Below are 24,816 nucleotides of genomic sequence, written 5' to 3' on the forward strand. Positions count from 1 at the left end.
TTTAGGGGCACCTGGGTGGCTCAGTCAGTTGGGCATCTGACTCTTGATTTTGATTCATGTCATGATCTTGGGGTTGTGAGATCAGACCCTCATCAGGCTCTGCACTGGGCGTGGGGCCTACTTGAGATTCTCTCTCTCCTTCTCCCTCTACCTCCCCCCCTTCACAAGTGTTCTCTCTCTAAAAATAAATACATAAAATATATATATTTTTAAGTCCACATTTGAAAGTCTGCCAACTTCAGCCAAAGTGAGAACAAAACTGCTAGAATTTCACTTCATGGGCAGACTTTTCACATGGATCACCTAGCAATGTGCCACATATAATTTCTAACATATCCAGCTTATTTGTAGTATCACTGGATTCTAGATTCTTGGTGTTCTAAATTTTATTACTTCCAACACAACTTTCTATGTGCAAAAAGCCATCTTCAAATGAGAAGACTCTTATATTTGATCAAGGCAAAAAAAAACTGAGCTGAGAAGTAATGACTGTTTTCACTTGAGAAAATGCATTTCATTCCTCTCTCTTACATAGAACAAAAGGCCACAGAAGTGGGTCACAGAGTGAGGAAAAAGAAGCAGCGGCTTCTTTATGGCACAACAAAAGTCTGTGCACACAGACCTGGGTTCTCCAAAATAACCAGTATTCCAGTGAAGCCTGCTGAACCTTTCTACATGAATGACGTGTGTAAAGGTTTCATGTTGGAAAAGGTTAGCATATGCTGTTAGTAATTTGCAGTCCGAGGAAATAAGGCATCATTTCTCCTTTTTCAGGATAAGTTTTCCCAACTTTTATTTATAAAACATTCTGGGGGCTAAGCAAAGAGCCTCATATTTTTGGCCAGACTCTCACTGGCCTCCTCTGGCTTCTAGCACTCAGGTTTGTCAAGAGAAGACATCTCGGTGCCCAGGGGTGGGGCCTCAGGGAACACCAGACCAACCCCACCGAGAAGCGTAGGAACATTCTCAAAGAAAACTGGACAAATTACCACGTATGTTGACATTTGCACTTTTACATGGAGATTAAAGTAGAAACAAGGTTTTACCAGTTATCTTTATCTGGGGTGGGAATGATTAAAGTTCATCCCTCCTGTGAAATCTCTGGAAAGTGTTTTCTTGCCCACCAAACCTGCCCATCAGCAGCTCCTGCTCGTCTTCCTCACGGGCCTTCTTTACTTCCTCCTTGGCCTGTATGGCGTCCATCTCCCTTTCTGGGCCCTTGGAGAAAGAAACAGAGACATGAGACATTAGCCGCTGGGGTTATATTTCTAGGTGGACGGGGTGTCTGCCTGCTCCTGCCTTTTTTCAGGCCTCTGCACTGACTGGAGGTGGCTTGGAAGAGCCCCCAAGGATGCCAGGCCCTTATCACTGAAATCTAGAAGTGTGACCTTCTCTGGGAAAGGGGTCTTTGCAAATATGATTAAGTTAAGCATGTTGAGATGCGAGGATTACCCTGGGCCCTAAATTCCACCACAGGTGTCCTCATAGGAGACGGAGAGGGAGATTTGACATACGCACAGACACAAGAGGAGAAGACCATATGAAGGCAGAGGCAGAATTTAGAGCCACATGGCCACAAACCAACGAACACCAGGAGCCACCAGAGGCCGCAAGAGGCGAAGGAAGGATGTTCCCCTAGAGCCTTTGGAGGGAGTGTGGCCCTGCTGATGCCTTGATTTCAGCCCAGTGATATTGATTTTGGACTTCTGGCCTCCAGAACAGTGAGATGATAAATCTGTGTTGTTTCAAACCAGCCAGTTTGTGGTAATTTGTTACAATGACCATAGGAAATAAATACAACCCCTCCTTACTTCTTTCTATTCCCAGAGTACCTGGGCCCCGGTCCTTCTCAACTGAGCGGTGAACATGCAATGAAATGAGTCCTCTGAGACTAAGTGAGAAAATCCAGGTACATCAACAGAAGGACTAGGAGGGCAAACACATCAAGGAGGTTTCCGTAGTCATTATCAAAGAAGAGTTTTAGTAAGGCTTTGTGGCAGAAATCAGATTCAAAAAGAAATGGTTCACCATTACAATGAAAAGGTACCCTACTGAATCAGAGAAAATATTTGTAAATTATATCTGATAAGGGATTAATATCCAACATAAATAAAGAACTTACGTAACTTAATAGCAAAAAAAAAGTCTGATTCAAAAATAGGCAGGGATTCCTGGGTGGCTCAGTCAGTTAAGCAGCTGCCTTCAGCTCAGGTCATGATCTCAGGGTCCTGGGATCAAGTCTCACATTGGGTTCCTGGCTCCACAGGAAGCCTGCTTCTCCCTCTGCCTCTACCTGCCACTCTGCCTGCCTGTACTCTCTCTATCTCTCTGACAAATAAATAAATAAAATCTTTTTAAAAATTAAAAAAAAAAAATAAAAATGTGCAGAGAATCTGAATAGACATTTTCCAAAGAAGATATACAGAAGGCCAACAGCACAGGAAAAGATGCTCAACATCTCTCATCATCAGGGAAATGCAAATTAAAACCTCAATGAGCTATCACTTTACTACTATTGGAATGACTAGTATCCAAAAAAACACTACGTAAGCAGCACCGGCCAAGGATGTAGAGAAGAGGGATCCCTCGTACACTGTTGGTTGGAACATAAATCAGTGCGATCACTGCAGAAAACAGTATGACACCTCCTCCAAAATTAAAAATAGCACACTAGATGAATACCATATAATCTGGTAATGCCACTTCCAGCTATTTATCTGAAGAACATGAAAACATTCTCTCAAAAAGATATCTGTGGGGCGCCTGTGTGGCTCAGTTGGTTAAGCATCTGCCTTCGGCTCAGGTCCTGATCTCAGGGTCCTGGAATCAAGCCCCAAGAGGGGATCTCCACTCCGTGGCAAGTCTGCTTCTCCCTTTCCCTCTGTGATCTCTCTCTCACTTTCACTCTCTCTCAATAAATATGTCTTAAAGAATAAAAAAATAAAGACATCTGCACCCCCATGTTTAGTGCAGCATTATTTACAACAGCCAAGACATGAGAGCAACCTAATTGTCCATCAACAGATGAATAAAGAAAATGTGATACATTATGTATATGTGTGTCTACACACACACACACACACACACACACACAGGAATATTACTCAGCCATAAAAAAGAATGAAATCTTGCCATCTGCAACAACGTAGATGGACCTTGAGAGCATTATGCTCAATGATATAAGACAAAGAAAAATACCATACGATCTCTCTTTATAGTTTTTATTTTCTTTTTTAATGATATTTATTTATTTATTTGACAGACAGAGATCACAAGTAGGCAGAGAGGCAGGCAGAGAGAGATAGAGGAAGCAGGCTCCCTGCTGAGCAGAGAGCCCGATGTGGGGCCCGTTCCCAGGACCCTGGGATCATGACCTGAGCCGAAGGCAGAGGCTTAATCCACTGAGCCACCCAGGTGCCCCTGTTGTTTTTTTTTTTTTTTTTAATGAATTCAAAGAAACAGAGAACACATGGATGGTTGCCAGAGGCAGGGTGGAGGGGTGGGTGACATGCGTGAAGGGGGTCAAAAGGTACAAGCTTGCAGCTATAAAAGAAATACGTCATGGGGATATCATGTGCAGCATAGAGAATACAGTCAACAATATTGTAATAACTTCATATGGTGGCAGATGGTAGCTAGATTTATCATGGCAAGCGTTTCCTAATGTATATACATATTGAATCGCTGTTGTACACCCAAAACCAATATAATACTGTATGCCAACTCTACTTCAATTAAAGCAATAAAACACAGGCATTGTGCAAAAGAGGATGTCCAAATGGCCACAAAAGCCATAAAACAGTGCCAACCTTCATTTGCCATCAGGACAACAGAACTAAAACCGGAGATACCACTACACACCTAGAGTAACCCACAATCCCCAGTGCCGGTGAGGATTCGAGAAAGCGCAGCCCCTCTGGGAACAGCCGGGCAGTTTCTAATGGGGCTACACTTCTAGTGTAGGACTCAGCTATTCCTGGCTATTTATCTCAGAGAACTGAAAGCACACATCCACACTCAAAAACCGTAAGCAAATATTTATAAGAGCTTTGTTCATATGTCAAAAACTGGAAACAACCCAGTTGTCTGTTGCCTGAACAGATAAAAGGACTCAGCAGTTCGAAGAAACCAACTGCTCACTGATACCCCAGCAACACCACGGACCCCAGACACATCATGCTGGAGAAGCAGGCTCAAAAAGACTGCATGCCACGGAAGCCTGGGTGGCTCAGTTGGTTGAGTGTCTGCTTTCAGCTCGGGTTACGAGTCCCAGGGTCTGGGGATCCAGTCGCTCAGCAGGGAGCCTGCTTCAGCCCTCCGCCTGCATCTCCCCCTGCTGGTGCTCTCTTTTTCTTTTTCTCTGACAAATAAATAAATAAAATCTTTAAAAAAAAAAAAAAAAAAAGACTGCACTTGATGAATCCATTTATAGGACATTCTGAAAAAGGCAAGATGGTAGGGACAGATACCGGATCAGTGGCAGGCTCTGAGTGGGAGAAGGTTTGGCTACAAAGGGCCCAAGGAGACTTTGGGGAGTGGTGACACTCTTCTGCATTTGGATTTCTGTTGGTGGTTTCACAACTGTATTCGTTTGTCAAAACTCACGGGCCTCTCCACCAGGAAAGGGTTAAGTCTTATGGTATATAAATTATACTTCAGGAAATCTGACTTGTCAGCAACTGACAGTGATACCCAGTATAGCCAAAGCTATGGCATAAACCAAGACTCTCATCTACGGCACAAAGGAACAGAAAATAGGGACACCTTGAAAACTGTTTGGCTGTGTGGCCCCTAGTGACCCAGGCTGTCCCTCTCCTGAGCATGCACAGGAATGATGGTAACAGCTTTATTCACGAGGCCACAAGCTGGAAACAATCCAAAGCTGCATCAACAGAGAACAGAGACATGTTCTGGAATATTCACCCACTAAAAACGAGCCGCTGCCTTATTTGATAATATGAGCCCCACAGCACTGCCTGAATGAGTAAACACTCGATGGCTCCATTTATATGAATTTCAAAAGGAGGTTAATTGGACATATGGTGGTCGTTCCTTTGGGGGTTGATGGCGGCTGGGAGGGGGTGGGAGGTTGTTCCTGGAACCTGGCTAACATTCTGTATCTGCATCCTGATCTGGGTGGGTTTTCTACTGAAAACCCATTGACCTCTTTCCTATATGTTCAACTCAACTACAGAAATAAGTGAATAATGAATGAGAAGTTCACTGTGTTTACCGTACCTTCGTTTCCCCCCAAGTAGCCTTGCCAAAATTCTCAGCATACTCCTCGTCATCTGTGATCAGGAAATTATCGAAGATGGTTCCTGATCTCACCTGTGGATGAAAATGAGGCCTTTCTTACTGATGTGAGGAATACGGCAGCTTTCCACCAAGAAACGGTTACATCTGGCTCAGTGCTCTCGACAGTAGCAGGTGCTTAAACCCATTTCTGAAACGTCCACTCCCTCCAAGGCATTGGTTCTCAAACTTAGGTGCATACCGGGGTCACCAACAATATTTTAGAAACTCCAGATGCCTGGCCTCACTCACACAATGATGATTTAACTGGTCCCCGGTGCTACCTGGGCATGAAGACTTGGAAGAGCACCCAAGTGACTCGAGCATTCCATGATGGTTGCCAACCACTGCCTGAGAACCTTACTGTGCAAAGTGGGGCTCGGCCAGCAGCAGTAGCCCTGCCCAAGCAGAGGAGTGACAGGTTCCCAGGGAGGGAGATAGGAGGTGTCCAGAGGGCAGAAAGGATGTCTATTTTGTCCCTGGCTGTGTGTCTTGGGTGTGGGGCCAGGGGCCAGGCACATAGTAGGAGCTCAAGGAGTACCAGCTATGTGAACAAACTATGTAAACAAAGTTTAGGCTGAAGCTCAGAGTTCTCAAACTATAGCAAATTAAAAGCCACGTGACCTGCCAAAGTTCCAGGCCAATGGCACCGATGTTCTCAAATTCGGAGAGGTCGTATTCTGTTAGATAGCTGTTTTTCATCTTCTGATGCAGCCAAACGTCTTTGTCTATACCCTCTGGTTTCAGGCCGTCCTGCAACAACAAACTCTTTTAAGTGGTGCAGGAGGGTGGGAGGGGCATCCCAGGGAGTCACAGGGAGAGGATGTCACGCACCTGGTACGGAGGCTTTTGCAGCATTGGCCCCTGCCAGTCCCCCTCTAGCTCGCTGTTCCAGTCGCTTGGCTTGCTGGCACTGGCATCCAAAAAATGCTTCTCCCAGTCCTAAAATGTAAGAAAAAAAAATCGATTCCCAGATTTGAGAAAAGAAGCTACCAAGAGGCAGGAGCAGGCCCGTGGCCCTGGTCACAATTTCCCCATCACTTTGGTGGCCATAGCGCCAAGTGCTCGGGGTTGCCAGTCCCACCAAGGATTTTGGGGCCACGTACAGCTGGGATTTTCTCCCAAGCCTTGGCGTGATTGCACCACACTCCCCAAGCTGGTGAGAGGAACAAGAGTGAGCAAAACTCGAAATAGTGGCTAAAGTTAAATGAGGGGCCAAGGGGACCCTGTGTGGCTTCGTCGGTTAAGCAGCTGACGGTTGGTTTCAGCTGTGGTCATGATCTAAGGGTCCGAGGATTGAGCCCTGTGTTGGGCTCTGTACTCAGTGAGGAAGCAACTTCTCTCTCTCCTTTTCCCTCTGTCCCTCCCCTCACTCGTGTGCATGCTCTCTCTGTCTCTCAAATAAATCTTTAAAAAAAATGATAGGACAAAAGTGACGATGGGGGAGAAGGGGCACACAGTCACTGCTGTTTAGGTAGTCTGACCTTCTACATAGCAGTCATATGCAGACTGTTCCAGAGAGAGAGGCTGGACAACCAGGAAAGTTTCCAGAACTTACCTGAGGACTGCTGGGTAGCAGGAGGAAAGCAGTTATGGTGTACAGACCTTCTATATATATATATGAATAGTCACACTATACACAGATACGCATGATACATACACACACATATGCATGTGTACAATGCATAATGAACACACATGCATACAATGCTTATATAATACACACATATCATATATGTACTCATATATAGTCACATATGTACTCATATATACATATATATACACATCTCTACATATATATGTGGCTTAGTAGATGTTGAACAAATATTTGTTGAATAAGTGGATGAGGAAAAGGTGCTATGAATTTGTGTTTATCTAAATATTAACACATTAATACATTAATTATTATAAATATTTATAAATTATTTATTATTTTATAAACATTCATATATTATTAAAAATTGGAGTAAATATTAATATATGAGATATATAAATATATATTATATATAAAATATATAAATAAATATTGATATGGGGCGTCTGGGTGGCTCAGTGGGTTAAGCCACTGCCTTCGTCTCGGGTCATGATCCCAGGATCCTGGGATCGAGTCCTGCGTCGGGCTCTCTGCTCAGCAGGGAGCCTGCTTCCTCCTCTCTCTCTCTGCCTGCCTCTCTGCCTACTTGTGATCTCACTCTGTCAAATAAATAAATAAATTCTTTTAAAAAAATATTGATATAAATATAAAATATTAATATAAATGCATAAAAGTTATCTACAATGATGCTTTCTCTTTCAGAACAATGGAAAAATAGTAACATTTTGCATTTAGAGTGTGGCTTTTCCATATTACACACTACTTCTCAATGACTGACCTCTCAGTGACTGAGGATTTGGTCGCCTCCCCTATAGAATTTTGCCCCCAACCCCACCAGCAATGCTGAGCTGCTCGCTCTTGTGCTGGGACCAAGAAATGGCTACAATCCCATCTGGGCAGTTGGCTCCCTACATTGTAGGTGGCAAAATCATTAACCCACCACGAACTCATTTGTTGAGGAACTCACACGGACCCAGACATATGGACCAAACAGCCAGTCTGGAGGCCCCTTCTGGGAAGCTGATTAGGCCCCACGAGGGAGCCGGCTCACAGACACTCGGCCCCCAGACACGCAGAGAGGCTAGCCGGCACCCAGGTGGCCGGGACTTTCATCCCAATACCGGTGTCTTCTGAGCAGCCAGATCAATTTTCTTTGCCATCCTGTGCCTTGTTACAGTAAGTCTTCTTCTTCTTTTTTTTTTTTTTAAAGATTTTTTATTTATTTATTTGACAGAGAGAGATGACAAGCAGGCAGAGAGGCAGGCAGAGAGAGAGGAGGAAGCAGGCTCCCTGCTGAGCAGAAAGCCCGATGCGGGGCTCGATCCCAGGATGTGGGATCATGACCTGAGCCGAAGGCAGCGGCTTAACCCACTGAGCCACCCAGGTGGCCCTACAGTAAGTCTTCTTTCCAGGTGAAAACTACTGCTCTGGTCTGTTTTGAAGGTAAGGAAGCGAAGGAGAAACTTTGTTCTTTTGCTTTCCTGATTACACTATGATGATGTATTTGATGGTCAGACAGCAGGGCCATGGGTCAGTTTTAGTTGCCAGAAATTAATTGTAAACACAGTCCAGGGGTGCCAGGGGTGCAGACAGTTAAGGGACTGACTCTTGGTTTCATCTCAGGTCGTGATCTCAGGATCATGAGGTAGAGCCCGAGTCAGGCTCTGTGCCCGGGAGAGAGTCTGCCTCAGATTCCCTCTCCCTCTCCCTCTGCCCCTCCCACTCATGCTCTCTTTCTCTCTGTCAAATAAATGAATAAATCTTTAAAACACACACACACACACACACACACACACACTGAGTCCAGAGCTCTCAGTGATGGCAAAGACAACTGTCGTAAGACAAATGGCTCATGGGTTTGGTGCGGAGGTTTGATATTCAAAACAAAATGCTTCGGGGCGCCTGGGTGGCTCAGTGGGTTAAAGCCTCTGCCTTAGGCTCAGGTCATGATCCCAGGGTCCTGGGATCGAGCCCCGCATTGGGCTCTCTGCTCGGCGGGGAGCCTGCTTCCCCCTCTCTCTCTGCCTGCCTCTGCCTACTTGTGATCTCTCTCTCTCTGTCAAATAAATAAATTAAATATTTAAAAAAACGCTTCAACAACAAATAAACATAAATTGAAAACAAAACAAGACAGAAGGGAGCTTGTGGTGGGTTAAGTGGTAGTTCCCAGGGACGGTTTGTATGCATCCTAAACCTTGGAATCTGGGAAAGCAAGCTTCTATTGAGACAAAGATCTCTGCAGATATAATTCAGGTGAGGATTATCCAGAGGGCCCTACATCCAAGGGCAAACATCTTTAAGAGAGAGAGAGAGGAGACACGAGGAGGCCACGGGAAGGCGGAGGCAGAGCCAGATGTCTACCAGCCCCGGAGCTTGGGAGGCAACAGAAGCTGGAAGAAACAAGGAAAGGATTGTTCCCTGGATACTTCAGAGGGAGTGTGACCCTGACGACACCTGGATTTCTGCCTTCTGCCTTCAAGAACTGTGTGAGAATACATTTCTCTTGCCTTAAGCCACCCACCTTGTGGTATCTTGTTATGGCAGTCCTAGGAACTTAATGCGTAGAGGTTACGTTAACAGATTCTTGCTTGTCAGTCACAAGTGTGAGGCTCAAAAAATACTTTATGTTCAGGTTCAGAATAACCAAAAAAAATCATTTTTATAAAAGTTGCTGATGTATTATCCTTTTTATAGAATAAAAAATTGGTTAAAAAAAAACTTACTTGCTTTCACCTCAAATATTATAAAACTCTTCCACAATATCTGTGTGGCTGGTTTCAGTGGCAAATGTTCCAGAGAGGACGCTTTTTTTTTTTTTTTTTGAAAGATCAATTTTTAAGATTTATTTATTTATTTTAACAGAGAGAGAGAGAGAGAGAGAGCTGGGGACAGGGGGAGGGGAGTAGAAGGAGAGAGAATCTGAAGCAGGCTCCATGCCCAGCGTGGAGCCCGATGCAGGGTTTAGTCCCACAACCTTGAGACCACCACCTGAGCTGAAATCAAGAGTCAGACATAACGGACTGAGCCACCCAGAAGCCCTCTGGGGGAGGACCCTTTGAGTGTGATAATGTTGACCTCACGATCACCAGCCATGTAGCAATCCTACCCAAGTACATACACGCTTCGCTGGCACCCTCTCTAGAGCTGTTTGGGATAAATCCATACCTGGGATTTGTCGCTGTCAGCCTGGTCCCAATCCTTGGACTCTGCAGAGGACTTCTCCATCTTCTTAAGTGACGTTAAGTTCCAGTCATACTCGATGTTGCCGGATTCAATCGACTGACCATCGATTTTCACTTCATAAGTGAGGTCTGGTCTTAAAACCAGAGCATAGAGGTGTGTAAAGCCATCAACCTGCACATTTTAAGGGGAGAGAGGATAATGATGAGACCCTTGATGTCTCTGGGCAGGTCTACCTCCATGGTTTAAGTTTTCAAAGCCTTGCTATAAAGAGCAAGGAGAGAGGTTCTAGGGACGGGGGTCAACTTGACTAAAAAATGGGTCCTGCGGAAGAAATCCCCCCTTTGTACAAAACTTCTCGCTACCAAGCAGACCTGAGCGGCTTGCTTCCTTTTGTGTAGACGATGGCTCCCCCCTAGATGCCCACAGGCGGTTATGACAGGGTGGTGGGTACACACCGAGGGACCACTGCTCTGTTTATGAAAAATTATGTGGGAAACAGCTTCCTCTTCTGTACTCCGAAAGACACCAAGTGAAGCCCAGTTTATTTTTCAACACAGGAGAGAACTTTCTAATGTTCTGAGCTGTCCAGTGGTTTAGGCTCTGCAAGGGCAGGCCTGGTGCCTCTCTTGGTCATAGTTAAGGCCTCAGGCCAGACCCAAGGGAAGCACTCAGCAAGCATCCAATAAGTGAGAGAGGGAGGGTGGATGGTGGGTGCCGGGGAGGTTGGGGGTGTCCAGGACGTGCCTGCCTGTGGGCAGCAAAGGGGACTCCTGCACCACGGTCCAGCAGTAGTCAGTTCTCAAAGTGAGGCCGGGCGGCATCAGTATCATTGGGGAAAGGCCTGGGAAACATCCATTCTCAGATCAGCCTGACCTTCTGTATTCAGAGATGCTGACGCTGCTCAGCTTTGGGTACCACTGCCCCAGCAGCTTAAAGCAGCTCTGTCAGGAGGCCCCTCCCTCTGCTAAGAGCCAAAGGTAAAAGCTTCTCTGGTACCTCTCTGCTCTGCCCTGAGGGACAGGGTGCTTTTGTCCACACCATGGCTGATGGCTCTGTCTGCTCAGTGTCCCTCCCAACCTCTGTAGTTTGCTGGGACAGCTGAGTACATGCTTCTCCCAATGCTCTCTACCCCTCTTAGTCTCTACTCACCTTTCCTAAATTCGACTTTGGGCTCATTGTTCAGGTTGTTGGTACCTTCCAGGATCTAACCACAAGTGCTGGGCCCCTCTGAGGGATAACATCCACTCCCACACATATGCAATGGATCCAAAGCAGAATCTTTAATCCTGACCATCGGCCTGAGCTTCAGACCACAGTTTCCAACAACTTACTGGACACCTCTACCTGGATGTCTGCTGGGATTTCACAACCTGTAGTTCCAATCAAAACTCCCGAGTGTGCCCTGGCCTCCTTATTGGTCTTTGCTTTTCCTAATGATGAAGAGCAGGCAGCTGAGAGTCATGGTCCACATCCTCAGGACTCACATTCCCAATACTGTGAAGTCCTCTAGGTCCTGCCCCTGAATTATCTGCCCAAACAGTCCCCTGTTCTGCATCCCGCTGAAGCCTTAGCCTTCAGCCTTCTCCCTGCCTACTGATCACCCTGTCCCTCTACCGCTCCTCCCCAGAGAGAGTCTCCAAGGCATTTTTCTTTCTTTCTTTCTTTTTTTTAAAGATTTAATTTATTTATTTGACAGACAGAGATCACAAGTAGGCAGTGGAGGCAGGTAGGGAGAGAGAGAGGAGGAAGCAGGCTCCCTGCAGAGCAGAGAGCCGGATGTGGGGCTCGATCCCAGGACCCCGAGATCATGACCTGAGCCGAAGGAAGAGGCTTTAAACCACTGAGCCACCCAGGTGCCCCTCCAAGGTATTTTTCTAACATGCAGATCTGACCCCCTCCTCGGAGACTGCTGAGGGCCGCAGTCGTTCTCTCACAGCGTCACAGAATGCCGACGACCTGCTGTGAGTCAGTGCTCCTTCAACAGAAGCATTTTATTCTTCTAACAGGTAGCCGAAATAGCACCTGTCTGAGAGCATCATCAGCCTTCAGGTGCCACTCAGGGGGCCTCCTAGGGTGGCTGACCTGAGCAAATCCTGCTCTAACCTCCCCAGCACGGTCCAGGCCAGGCTTCACAACCTATGTTGGCGTCACCCCTGCTCTCTCCCACATACCTGATGCACAAGTGAACAATTTATTGGGAATCAGGTGTAAAACCTGTGCACTAAGATGGGTTTCAAGCTCTCTCTCACGCCCCCTAGGAGGATGTCGGGCCTCTCCATGCAGAGGGGACCCGATGATCCTATGTAGCCACCAAGTTAGTGGGTGGAAACCATGTTGCTGATGGAGAGTCACTGGGGCTCCGTGGGGAGACCAAACACCCCCCAGCTTGGGTCAGGACTGAAGAAGGGGTGGTTATGGACACTTTCCCTCTGTGCCATCAACGTGCTCTCGAAACACACTCTGGCCTCCCGCCCAAATTCACCCAGATTGGTGGAGGCTTCCCATGTTGGAGCTCTGGGCACTGGGGGGGACCCCATGGGACAGGTCCCTGTTTCCTGGCCACTACATTCAAATGGAGGGGCTGCTTCAGGGAGTGTGCCCTCCCTCCATGGGCCCAGCGCCAGGGGACTTGACGCAAGCTGTGTCTTTGGAGAAGTCCTGGGCTGGGCTGTGGAGTCATAATTGGCCCCAAGGCAGAAAGTGTTATTTTCACAGGATCCATGGATAGAAAGTAAGAAAGTATGCTTTCATTTCAAAACATTCCTGTTTCTAAATGCTTTGGTATTTTGAAGATTAATTTCTCTAAGACTTTTTCCCTCCATGCTGAATATTTATTTCATTCCTTAGTGAAGATGGATACAGCAGAAATGTGACTCTACTGCTGTAACCCTTACAAGGCAAGTTACAGGGCAGCTCGCAGTAAAAAGTGCATCTGTCCTCCTGATGGGTATAAACTTCAGAAAACAAGCCAACAGGGTATGTAAGTGTCTCTAATGAGCCTGGTAAACTGGAAACCAAGGGGCGGGGGTGTGTTGCTAAGATCCATTCCTGGCTCAGTTCAGTATCTTAAGACCAAAACTATTTTCTCTAAATTTAGGTTATCAGGAAGAGCTAACATAATTACAGATTTGAATACGAAAGCATTTACCTTACACCTGATTGATTTCTTGTTTGAGTGATACTGATTCTTGAAATGTAAAATAACATGAACTTTCTTGATATCAAATCCACAAATATCAGGTCCTACAAAAAAAAAAAATACAAGCTGCACTCAATTTCCTTCGCTCATGCGTCACCACAGGAAATCCGCAACCATTCCCCTTGAAGTAAGGTGCGAGGACCAGAAGCTTGCGTGTGCAGGAGTCATCAGACTTTGGCATGGATACTGAAATGGACAGCGACACCTTTGGACTCAAGTGAAAGGCAGCACGTGAGTAAGAAAAGGATTTAACAGTCAAGGAAGCATTCCCGATATGCTGTCTGAGGCTTGGGCTCACTCGGAAGCTCTGAGAGGTGCCCTGTGCCCAGGTGAGGGCTTCAGGGATGGACTAGCTGGCTGGGATTCCTGCTCTCATTCGCTGTGGGAAAACATATTTGCAATCCTCATGCCTGTGTCCTATTCTCTAAAACGGGGATGTGAATCAACCACGGCTATTTTTGCCAATTAGATGAGCTAAAGGGTGTAAAGCATTTAATATAGCAAAGCTCAGTATTTCTTCCTATTATGTCCCAAGAAAACATGCACATATTCAGATTAAGGTTTTCTGAACATACTAAACAAGGTTTGCAGGAGGGATCTGGAAAATTTGTCAAACCTTCCGGGGATAACCTTCCGGGGATGTTTGGAATTACCCCACTGCTGCTTTATTGACCTTAAGCCTTAGGAATGTACTAGAGCATCCGTCTGTCTCAAATCAAATTCCACCACATCCACTAACCCGGGACTGCATCCGCCCCCAGGGATTCTGTGAAGCTGTGTAAACACAAGCAGATGACTGCAATTTTTTTTTCTAGAACTTGCAGTGATGAACCTTCAGAATAAGAGAGATCCAGGCTGCACATAATTACTTGAAGGATATTATCAATTTGCCAGAGTGGATGTGACATTGAACTTGGAAGCAGCATCGATGTCTATTGCCCTGAGTTCTCAGAGGATGCTTGTTTATATAATTTCCTTTTCTTCTTATCACTGGAAAAGATCCCAGTTCAATTTTTAAAACAAAAGCTATGGTATGCGAACTATTTGTATAAAAAGCTATTACCTGGGGATTAAAACATGAAATTCTTCCCTCAAAACTGGTCAGAATTCTCCGATTTCTAAGCACCTACATATTTTAAATATTAAATTAAGCTTCGGAACATGCCCAGACATGACCGGAAAATCTGGACATTTTCCGTTAACAGCGATCATAAAATATTTATGCGCATAATGTATTTTTATGAGGAAATGGGGTAGACAGAAGGACTCTAAACAGGCTGACCTGCCTTTGGGCAAGGAAGTTTAATCTTTGTGAGCTTCAGATTTTGTTTTGGTTTTTCTTTTGAGATATTATTTGTGGAGGGGTTGAGGGGGCAATGAGCAGGGGGAGATTCAGAGGGAGAGGGAGAGGGAGAGGGAGAAGCAGACTCCCCACTGAGCAGGGAGCCGGACACAGGGCTCACACCACAACACCATGACCTGAGCCCAAGCCGGAAGCTTAAATGCTTAACCTATTGAGCCCCCCAGCCCCCCTCCCTCCCTGAGCCTTAGTTGTTGTTTTTGTTTTTCAAGATTTTATTTATTTATTTGATGGAGACACAGAGAGAGAACATGAGCAGAGAAGGGGAGAAGCAGATTCCCCACTGAGCAGGGAGCCGGGATCCCAGGACCCTGAGATCATGACCTGGGCAGAAGGGAGATGCTTAAATGACTAAGCCACCTAGGAGCCCGCCTCCGTTTTTTTATTTGCAAAATGGAAGCCCTGTTACTGGTTTCCTAGGGTTTAGACATAATCTAAGATTGCATTTGTAAGGCCCCTGGCAATGGCCCAACTTCTCTTTTTCCCTTCAACCTCACAAGCCTTAGCAAGCTGCTCTCATGTCAAAGAGTAGAGCTGAGGCGTCACGGGTAAGTGTTCTAACAGTGACACAATGGGTTTAACTAAAATGCAACTGAGGGCGCCTGGGTGGCTCAGTTGGTTAAGCAATTGCCTTCAGCTCAAGTCACGATCCTGAAGTCCTGGGATTGAGTCCCTTGTGGGGATCCCATCTCCACGGGGAGTCTGCTTCTCCCTCTGACCTTCTCACCTCTCATGCTCTCTCTCACTGTCTCTCTCTCTCTCTCTCAAATAAATACATAAAATCTTTTAAAAAAATAAAATGCAAGTGAATTAAAAGCAAAAATAATACAGATAATTTACTTGGCTTTTCTTTTTTCCTCCAAAGTAAGTTGCTTCACAATTCAGATGTAGAAGACACGTTTTATATATAATTAGAAAATGGGGTTTCTAGCTAGTGTTTGTGGTGAGGCATGGCAGAGGAGAAAAAAGTGGGGACAGGTTGGGGACTGTGCAGTTGGTGGAAACTGGGTCTATGTAATTCTGTGGCCTTGGAAAAGTCTCCTTACTCTCTAAAAACAAGACAGGAATACATCCAAATCCAATAAATAATCTAATAATATCTATTCTATTTCTTTTTTGTTTTAAAAGATTATATTTTATATTATTTGACAGAGAGAGAGTGTGTGTATGCACAAGCAGGCAGAGCAGGAGAGGGAGAAGCAGGCTTCCTGCTTAGCAGGGGATGCAGGATCCCAGGCCCCTGGGATCATGACCTGAGCCCAAGACAGACGCTTAACCAACTGAGCCACCCAGGCACCCCTATTCTCTCTACTTCTGTGTCACACTATGACCAGCAGTGTACACAAACGTGAGGACAGTATAACAGGTGTCTGAAGCCTGCTGCTGATCATGATAAATTCACAGAGAAGCATGGAAAAATGATGACAGAGAAAACCTCTACAAGACGTCCACATCACGAGAAGAGAATTTTAAAAAACGATTCTCCACATTTGAATGATCGATGGATATTCTAAAACCGTATTTCCATTCCTAACATTTTCTTCACTTTTGAAAACTGTGGTAAAATATGCATAAAATCTATCACCTTAACCATTTTTAAGTGTACCTTCCAATGGCATTAAATACCTTCACATCATTTTGCAGTCTTCACCACCATCCACCCCCCAACTCTTTTCACCTTATAAAACTGAAACTCTACACCCATGAATAACCCTCATTCTCACCCGCCCCCATCCCCTGGCAGCCACCATTCTATGTTCTATCTCTAGAATTTTGACTACTCTAAGGACCTAAAATAAGTGGAATTGTGTAGTACTTGTCTTTTTGTGTCTTATTTCACTTAGAATAATGTCCTCGAGGTTCATCCATATTGTAGTAGGTGTAGCACTGTCCTCCTTTATGAAGCGAAATAATGTTTCATTGGATGGACACTACATTTGTTTATCCACTCATCTGCTGATGGACACTCGAGTCCTCTAGTTTCAGTCTTCTTATTTTTTTTTAAGATTTATTTATTCATTTGAGAGAGAGAGAGAGAGAGAGAGCGCGTGTGCGCACATGTAAAAATGGGGGAAGGGGCAGAGGAAAAGAGAGAATCCTGAAGCAGACTCCCCACTGAACGAGGAGCCCAAAACAGGGCTTCATCCCAGGACCCTGCGATCATGACCTGAGCTGAAATCAAAAGTCAGTTACCCCATCAACTGAGCCACCTAGGCACCCCCTTGGTCTTCTTTTTTGAGATTGTTTTGGCTATTCAAGGTCTCTTGAGATTCCATATGAATTTTAGAATGGGTATTTCCATTTCTGCAAAAAAAAAAGTCATTGAAATTTTAATAGGGATTAGACTGAATCTATATATTGCTGTAGAATCTGTAGATTACTTTGTCTAGTGTAGACATTTTAACACTATTGAGTCTTCCAATCCTATGAACATGGGATATGTTTTCATTTATTTCTATTTTCTTTAATTTCCTTCAGCAATACTTTGTAGTTATCACTGTACAAGTTTTTCACCCCCTTGCTTAATTCCTAAGTATTTTACTATCTTGGATGCTATTATAAATAGAATTGCGTTTGTAATTTCACTTTCAGATTGTTCGTTGTTCATATTTAGGATGTAACTGTTTTTTTGTGTGTTGACTTTGTATCCTGCTACTTTGCTGAATTCATTCATCAGTTCTAATAGATGGTGTGTGTGTATGTGTGTGTGTAATCTCTATGGTCTTCTATGTATAAGATCATATCATCTGCAAATAAAGATCATTTTATTTCTTCCTTCCCAATTTGGATGACTTGTATTTATTTTTCCTGCCTAATTGCTCTGGCTAGAACTTCTAGTACAATGTTGAATAGAAGTGGTAAGAGTGGTCATCCTTGCCTTGTTTCAGATCTTACAGGAAAAGCTTTCTCTTTCACCAGAGTATGTTTTCTGTGGGTTTTTTGTAGATGGCTTTTATTATATTGAAGTAGTTTCTTGCTATCCTAGTTTGTCGACTTTTTATCTTCAAATGATAAAATTTTTGATGAGCATGTGTTTTTCTTTCATTCTGTTGAGGTATCATATAATATTGACTGATTTTCATCAGTCAATATGCTGCTGAATTCTTTTGGGGTATTTTGTCGAGAATTTTTGCATCAGTGTCCATAAACAGTGTCCATAAACTACTGTTCTGTAGTTTTCTTTTCTTGTAGTATCTGGTTTGGTGTCAGGATAATGCTGGCTTCACAGAATGAGTTGAGGAATACACGTTCCCACCTCTTCAATTTTTTTTTTCGTGAAGTTTGAAAAGGATTGGTATTAGTTCTCCTTTAAATGTTTGGTAGAATTCATGAGAGATTAATCAGATTCAGGACTTTTCTTTGGAGAGATTGGCTTACTGCTCTGTTTACTATTTACAGGTCTCTTTGGATTTTCTATTTCTTTATGATGGAGTCTTGGCAGGGTTTGTGTTTCTAGGAATTTGTCCATTTCATCAAGGTAATCCAATTTTGCAGTATACAACTGTTCTTAGCACTATTTTTAAAAAAAGATTTTATTTATTTGATAGAGACAGAGATCACAAGCAGGCAGAGAGGCAGGCAGAGAGAACGGGAGCAGACTCCCTGCTGAGCAGAGAGTCCAATGCGGGACTCAATCCCAGGACCCCGAGATCATGACCTGAGCTGAAGGCAGTGGCTTAACCCAGAGCCACCCAGGCACCCTGTTCTTAGCACTATCTTATAATTCTTTTTATTTCTGTAGAATTGGTAGTAACATCCCATTTCTGGTTTTAGTAATTTGAGTCTCCTTTTCCATTTAGCTAAATCCATCACCTAAAGGTTTTGTCAATTTTGTTGATCTTTTTGGAGAACTTTTGATTTCACTGATTTTCTCTGTTCTTCTAGTCATGATTTCATTTATCTCTGCTCTAACCTTTACCATCCCTGTCACTTCTCCATTCAATTCTACCAGTTTTTGTTTTACATATTTTGATGCTCATTAGGAGTGTAGATGTTTGTAATTGTTACATCCTCTTGCTATATTGACCTTCTTACTAATATGCAATGTCCTTTGTCGCTTATAACCTTTATGACTTATTTAAACTCTATTTATACTAGTATATAAATATATATTAATATAGCCACTCTGCTTTCTTTTGGGTGTTATTTGCCTGGAATATCTTTTCCCTTCTGTTCACTTTCAACCTGTTTCTTTGGATCTCAAGTGAGTGTTTTGTAGAATGCATATGCTTGGCTCATGGGTTTGGTTTTTTTTTTTTTTTTTTTTTTTAAGACTTCTTATGTATTTATTTGACAGAGAGAGAAATAACAAGTAGGCAGAAGTAGGCAGAGAAGCAGGCAGAGAGCTCCCTGCTGAGCAGAGAGACCGATACGGGGGCTTGATCCCAGAACCCTGGGATCATGGCCTGAGCTGAAGGCAGAGACTTAACCCACTGAGCCACCCAGGTGCCGCAGAGGAAGAAGCAGGCTCCCCACTGAGCAAGGAGCCTGTTGTGGGACTCAATCCCAGGATCCTGGGGTCATGATCTGAACCAAAGGCAGATGCTTAACCAGCTGAGCCACCCAGGTGCCCCTCTGGCTCTTGTGTTTTTATCCATTCTGCCAATCCCTGTCTTTTAACTGGAGATTTTCATCCATTTACATTTAATTACTGATAAGAAGGGACTCACTTCTGTCACTCTATTTGTTTTCTATATGCCCTATAGCTTTTCGTTCCTCATTTCCTTCAATGCTGTCTTCTTTTTAGTTGAGTTTTCGTAGGGAAATGTTTAAATTCCTTTTTAATTTCCTTTTGTGTATATCCTATAGCTATTTCTTTGTGGTTATCATAGGGATTACATTTAACACCCTAAAGTTATAATGCTCTAATTTGAGTTTATACCAGTTTAACTTCAATAACACACAAAACTGCTGTTCACCTCTTTGCAACTCTGTGATCAGCAGCAGCAATCCTCAATGAGAGCTCAGTTTCCTGATATTTGGAGGACAGGGTCCTTTTGGCCCACCATTTCTGTGGCAAGCCGTGTGTAGGCTGCTCCTACACATACACATACAAGGCATAGCTGTCTGCCTTGTGGCTTGAAATGGGAGATGGGTATATCCACTCTGCTAAGAGCTGAAATTGACCAAAATTAAACTCCCCATTCTTCCCCTGGAAGGAGCAATCCTTCCATAGACTTCAGAGTTTCAAAACAGTTACATCAGATCCTGTTGTTATGATTCTTATCTAGGTAGGGAGATGGATTTCTGAAGCTTCCTACTCTATTTTCCCAGAATCCTCTTCATTCTGAAAGTTTTTTGAATCCATGCCCTTCAGCTATGTCTCATTCCTATGGCCCAAAGTGGTCCCATCCCAATTTTAGCACAACTTTTAATCAATTACTTCTGCTATCAGGAGATATTTAAAGTGCTCCAGGGGCCAGCAGGGGCTAGAGAGGAAACATTTTGGCCTTCCTATCAATTTCATGTGTCGAAAACATTATCCTTCAGTTTTTTTAAAATCATTAAAAATGTTAAAACCCATTCTCAGTCCATGGGGCATAACAAACAGAGGCCATGGGCTGATGTGGCCCTTGGCCAAGGTCTTCTGAGTCCTGATATATTCCAAGTACCAGGGGCTACATTAATATTAAATAACCAATTTTCTCAAAAGTATAAGAGGGGGTGCCTGGGGGGCTCAGTTGATTAAGTGGCCAACTCTTGATTTCAGCTCAGGTCACGGTCTCAGGGCCCCGGGATTGAGTCCATGTCTGGCTCCACACTCAGCAGGGAGTCTGTTTCAGGATTCTCTCTCTCTCTCTCTCTGCCCCTCTCCCCGACTCACACACACACTCTCTCAAATAAATAAATAATTTTTTAAAAAGAAGTTACAATAGAGGGATGCCTGGGTGGCTCAGTCAGTTAACCATCTGCCTTCAGCTCGGGTCATGATCTCAGGGTCCTGGGATCGAGTCCCACGTTGGGTTGCCTGCTCAGCAGGGAGTCTGCTTCTCCCTCTGTTTCTTCCCTCCTCCCTGCTCCCTCCCTTCTCCCTCTGCTGCTCCCCCTGCTTGTGTTCCTTCTCTCCCTGTCTCTTTGTCTCTCTGTCAAATTAATTAATTAATTAATTAATTAATACAATAAAATGGTATAGTTGCCTTTTCATATTAATTAGGTTAAACAGTACTAAAAACCTTTGGTCAGATATACTCAATACTACTATTTTGGAAAAGTCTTAGTCAGGATTTTATGAAGTGGAAGGATTCAAAGTCCCCAGAAATGGTTGTTTTGTACTATCTAAGCTCACCAAACATAATATAGTACTGGGATTTTCCGTTCAGGTTCTTCTGATCCACGTCTGCAGGGAAGATCTTAACGTAGCCCCCTCCACAGTCCATCTTCTGCTCGTGTTTTACTGTGTACTGAATGACCAAAGTCTTCCCTTTGTTGCTAAATGGTTTGAATCGTGCAGAGATGGCATAGAATCGGCCATTTTGAGTGGTTTGCAGACCTTTAAACAAACAAACAAACAAACAAATATTCATGAAGGACTGGGAATGACACTGTGTTCAGTGCTGCAGGGAATTAAATGGTTGTCCGTTCCCCACCCTCAATAATAACTTCTGTCACTCTGGAGGCTGAAACATATTTTCACAATAACACACAGGTATACCAGTAACACGCTCTCTGCTGCCACAGAACTTTCCACGCTCTGTTGCTTTTGTGCTCAATACACCACTGTCATGCCCTAAGTTAAAGAGACACTTCAGCTCTAAATGACAAATATGCAACTTAATTATGGGTGAAAAGTTAATTTTGCTTCATTTTCCAAAGAAACGGTGGGAATATACAATAAAGCTTGTGTAGCAACTTAATTAAAAAAAAAAACAACAGAGCATCCCACATCTTTTCTTGAATTCTATCTTAAAATAGTTGCTTAAGGGGTGCCTGGGTGGCTCAGTCTTTTTTTTTTTTTTTAATTAATTAATTTATTTATTTGACAGAGAGAGATTACAAGTAGGCAGAGAGGCAGGCAGAGAGAGAGAGGAGGAAGCAGGCTCCCCGCCGAGCAGAGAGCCCGATGCGGGACTCGATCCCAGGACCCTGAGATCATGACCTGAGCCGAACGCAGCGGCTAAACCCACTGAGCCAGGGTGGCTCAGTCTTAAGCGGCTGCCTTCAGCTCAGGTCATAATCCCAGGGTCCTAGGATCAAGCCCAGCATCAGACTCTCTGCACAGCGGGAAGCCTGCTTCTTCTTCTTCCACTCCCTCTGCTTGTGTTCTCTCTCTCACTGTCTCTCTCTCTGTGTCAAATAAAAAAATATATATAGTTGCTTAAGACACACCACAGTAGACGGAGGACAGAGCGCTGTCCTGGAAAAAGTGCTTCACTGCATGGGATGTGCTGGCCCACAGCTGTCCTCTTTTTACAAAAATACCACCCTTTTGTCACATGAATCATCTCATATTTTATACGTTTAGGTGTTCACTTCAAGACTAATCCCCCCCCCCCTTTTCAGTACCATTAGGCTCTATGCCAAATCCTTATCATACACTGGAGTAGAAGACAACGTTGAACAGAGGCAGTCTTCCTATAGCCTAGTCTTCCCTGCTCCACATTCCTGCCCCCGTACCTGCCAACCTTGAGATCCATCATAGACGCCCTTGGCATTTTCATTTTCTATCAATATGTCCAAGCCTGAACTCATGGCTAACTGCTCACTACCACACTCATCTCTCTCTCTTCCGTTCTCTGCCCAACCCCCTCTTTCTCAAAGAATTTATAGGCTCACCCCCCTCCTCTACCCTCTTACCAACCAAGCAATTCCTATGGCTAAGAATCACCACCTGCCTCTCTCTCACCCTCCTCAGCCACCCCCATCATGCCTCACCACTTCTCATCTCTGTCCAACTAAATTCTATTTATCTTCCCATCCACGACTTGTGTGTGAAGGTCCTGGGAGACCACAGTGAAAGGAGGCAAATTAACCAGTATCCCCAGTGCCTTGACCATGTGTGCTCTCAGGAGATGTGTGCCAGAGTGAAGGAAACATAGAGCCTCGGGATCCCAGACCGGACAAGAAAAAAAAACACCGTGGAGGAAAACACAAATGACTCTAAGCGGACACCCTTATCCTTGGATAAGCCTGATGGAACCACCTGCTAATTTCACTCTACTTTTGACCTTGGGCTGGATTAAAAAAAAAAAAAAAAGATTTTATTTATTTATTTGTCAGAGAGAGAGAGAGAGAGAGAGAGCGCATGCACAAGCAGGCAGAGTGGCAGGCAGAGGCAGAGAGAGACTCGATCTCAGAGGCCCTGGGATCATGACCTGAGCCGAAGGCAGCAGCTTAACCGACTGAGCCACCCAGGTGTCCCTTGGCTGAATTTTGATCAACTCACTGGACCAACATGTAATATAGAAAACAAGGCATATATAGTAGCAAACTGGAAGCTGCTGACAGGACAACCCTGCAGTAACAGACTCAAGATGGAGGTTGAGCGGAAGGTTGGTGAAGAGGGAAACTTTTCATCTAAATCAGGGGTCTGCAAACCTTTTATGCAAAGCCAGAGAACAAATATTTTAGACTTTCTGGGCCATATGGTCTCTGTCCCAACTTACTGCCTTTGCAGTTAAAAAAAAAAAAAAAAAAAAAAAAAAGCCATAGCTCTATGTAAATGAGTGGGCATGACTGTGTTCCATTCATACTTTACTTATAGACCCTGAAATTTCATATATTTCACTGAATTTTATATAATTTTTATATGGCACAAATACTACTCCCTCTTCATATTTCCCCAACAATTAAAAATGTAAAAAAATCATTCTTATCTCACCAGCTATGCAAAAACACGTGGTAAACAAGTTGTGGTGTGTCCACCTTTTATCAACAGGAATGAGAAGACAGAAGTCATTCTTGAAAGGTACTGACTTGGGGGGTGGGTAGGTGGGGGGTGCAAGGGGGACATCTGAAAATATTCCCTATCTTGACCAGGGTGTATAGATGTAAACACTCCTCCTTCTGTACCCTTAAGATCTATGCACCTGACAACATGTACCTTTTAACCTCAATTTTTTTTTTGTAAGATTTTATTTATTTATTTGACAGAGAGAGATCACAAGTAGACGGAGAGGCAGGCAGAGAGAGAGAGGAGGAAGCAGGCTCCCTGCCGAGCAGAGAGCCCGATGTGGGACTCGATCCCAGGACCCTGAGATCATGACCCGAGCTGAAGGCAGCGACTTAACCCACTGAGCCACCCAGGTGCCCCTTAACCTCAATTTTTTTTTTCTTCTTAAAGTGAAAACAAAAATGAGAAATATCCCTTAACCCTTTTCCCTTTGCAGGTCAGAGGCCTGGGGTCTCCAAACTCATGAGACCAGCTGGGATACAATGGGGCGATCTTGGGCAAGTAAAGAAAGGAAAGAGAAAAAATAATGCCAGACTATATCCAAGCCTTAGTTTTCCCGCCAGTGAACGGGCTGTAAGAGGTGTTAAGGGTGTGCCACACCTACCCTGCAAGGCTGCTACGGTGGTGGTGGTGGTGGGGTGACCCTGAGCTCGACGTTCTCACCATTCCTACACTAACCTTTGTCTTTCTCTTTATGACCATAAAATTTCCCCGACGAGAGTCTAAAATGCCCAAATTGAGAGTCATTGGTGGACTGCACCCATCGGTTCCTCCAGCGCTCTGTGGGGGGAAACAACAGCGGTTAGGGCTGAAAGTGTTCACTTAAGTCATGAAATGTGTATGGGGCGGGGGGAAGGAGAGGGAGGTTTGAGGCTTCGAAGCTTCGAGGCTTCACCACCACCAATCCCGCGGTGATGAAGGTGGGGGGGGCACTGGTGACTCGGGCTGTTGGCTGGGCAGCTTACGCCCCCACTCCACCACGACCGGTATCGCCTCTTCACCTCCGTCTAGAAATTCCTCTTGGAAGTATACAGTGGCTAGCACCACCCTCAGCATGCAGACCGCCCAAAGCGGAACGTGAGCCATAGCCATGAAAGGCGCGCCGCACTTCTTATCATAACCGCTTCTTTGCTCCCAGCTGTCTCCGCGGCGTGCAGGGCCGCCCCGGAACTACAACTCCCGTCACTCCTCGCGATTGTGATCTGAGCCTCCATTGGTCCTCAGCGCGCAGTGCACGCCGGACCCGCCCCGGCACCGTCACTTCCATGACGCCCCGCGATTGTGACCTGGGGCCC

The 24,816-nt window shown here is 44.6% G+C and overlaps 1 protein-coding gene across 1 annotated transcript; it reads right to left on the bottom strand.

The window, feature by feature from the left end:
- Positions 1-761: 761 nt before the first annotated feature.
- CALR3 (calreticulin 3) lies at positions 762-24,749 on the bottom strand. The gene is made up of 9 exons (XM_032314700.1): positions 24,523-24,749; positions 24,200-24,301; positions 20,918-21,121; positions 13,221-13,315; positions 10,055-10,243; positions 6,130-6,237; positions 5,920-6,048; positions 5,239-5,331; positions 762-1,218 (listed from the first exon to the last, which is right to left on the bottom strand). Exons 1-9 carry the CDS (start codon positions 24,611-24,613, stop codon positions 1,075-1,077), a joined length of 1,155 nt encoding a protein of 384 aa, XP_032170591.1. The 5' UTR covers positions 24,614-24,749; the 3' UTR covers positions 762-1,074.
- Between the last annotated feature and the right edge of the window lie 67 nt (positions 24,750-24,816).

This window comes from Mustela erminea, chromosome 1, assembly GCF_009829155.1.
Source record: "Mustela erminea isolate mMusErm1 chromosome 1, mMusErm1.Pri, whole genome shotgun sequence".
Classification (NCBI taxonomy): domain Eukaryota; kingdom Metazoa; phylum Chordata; class Mammalia; order Carnivora; family Mustelidae; genus Mustela; species Mustela erminea.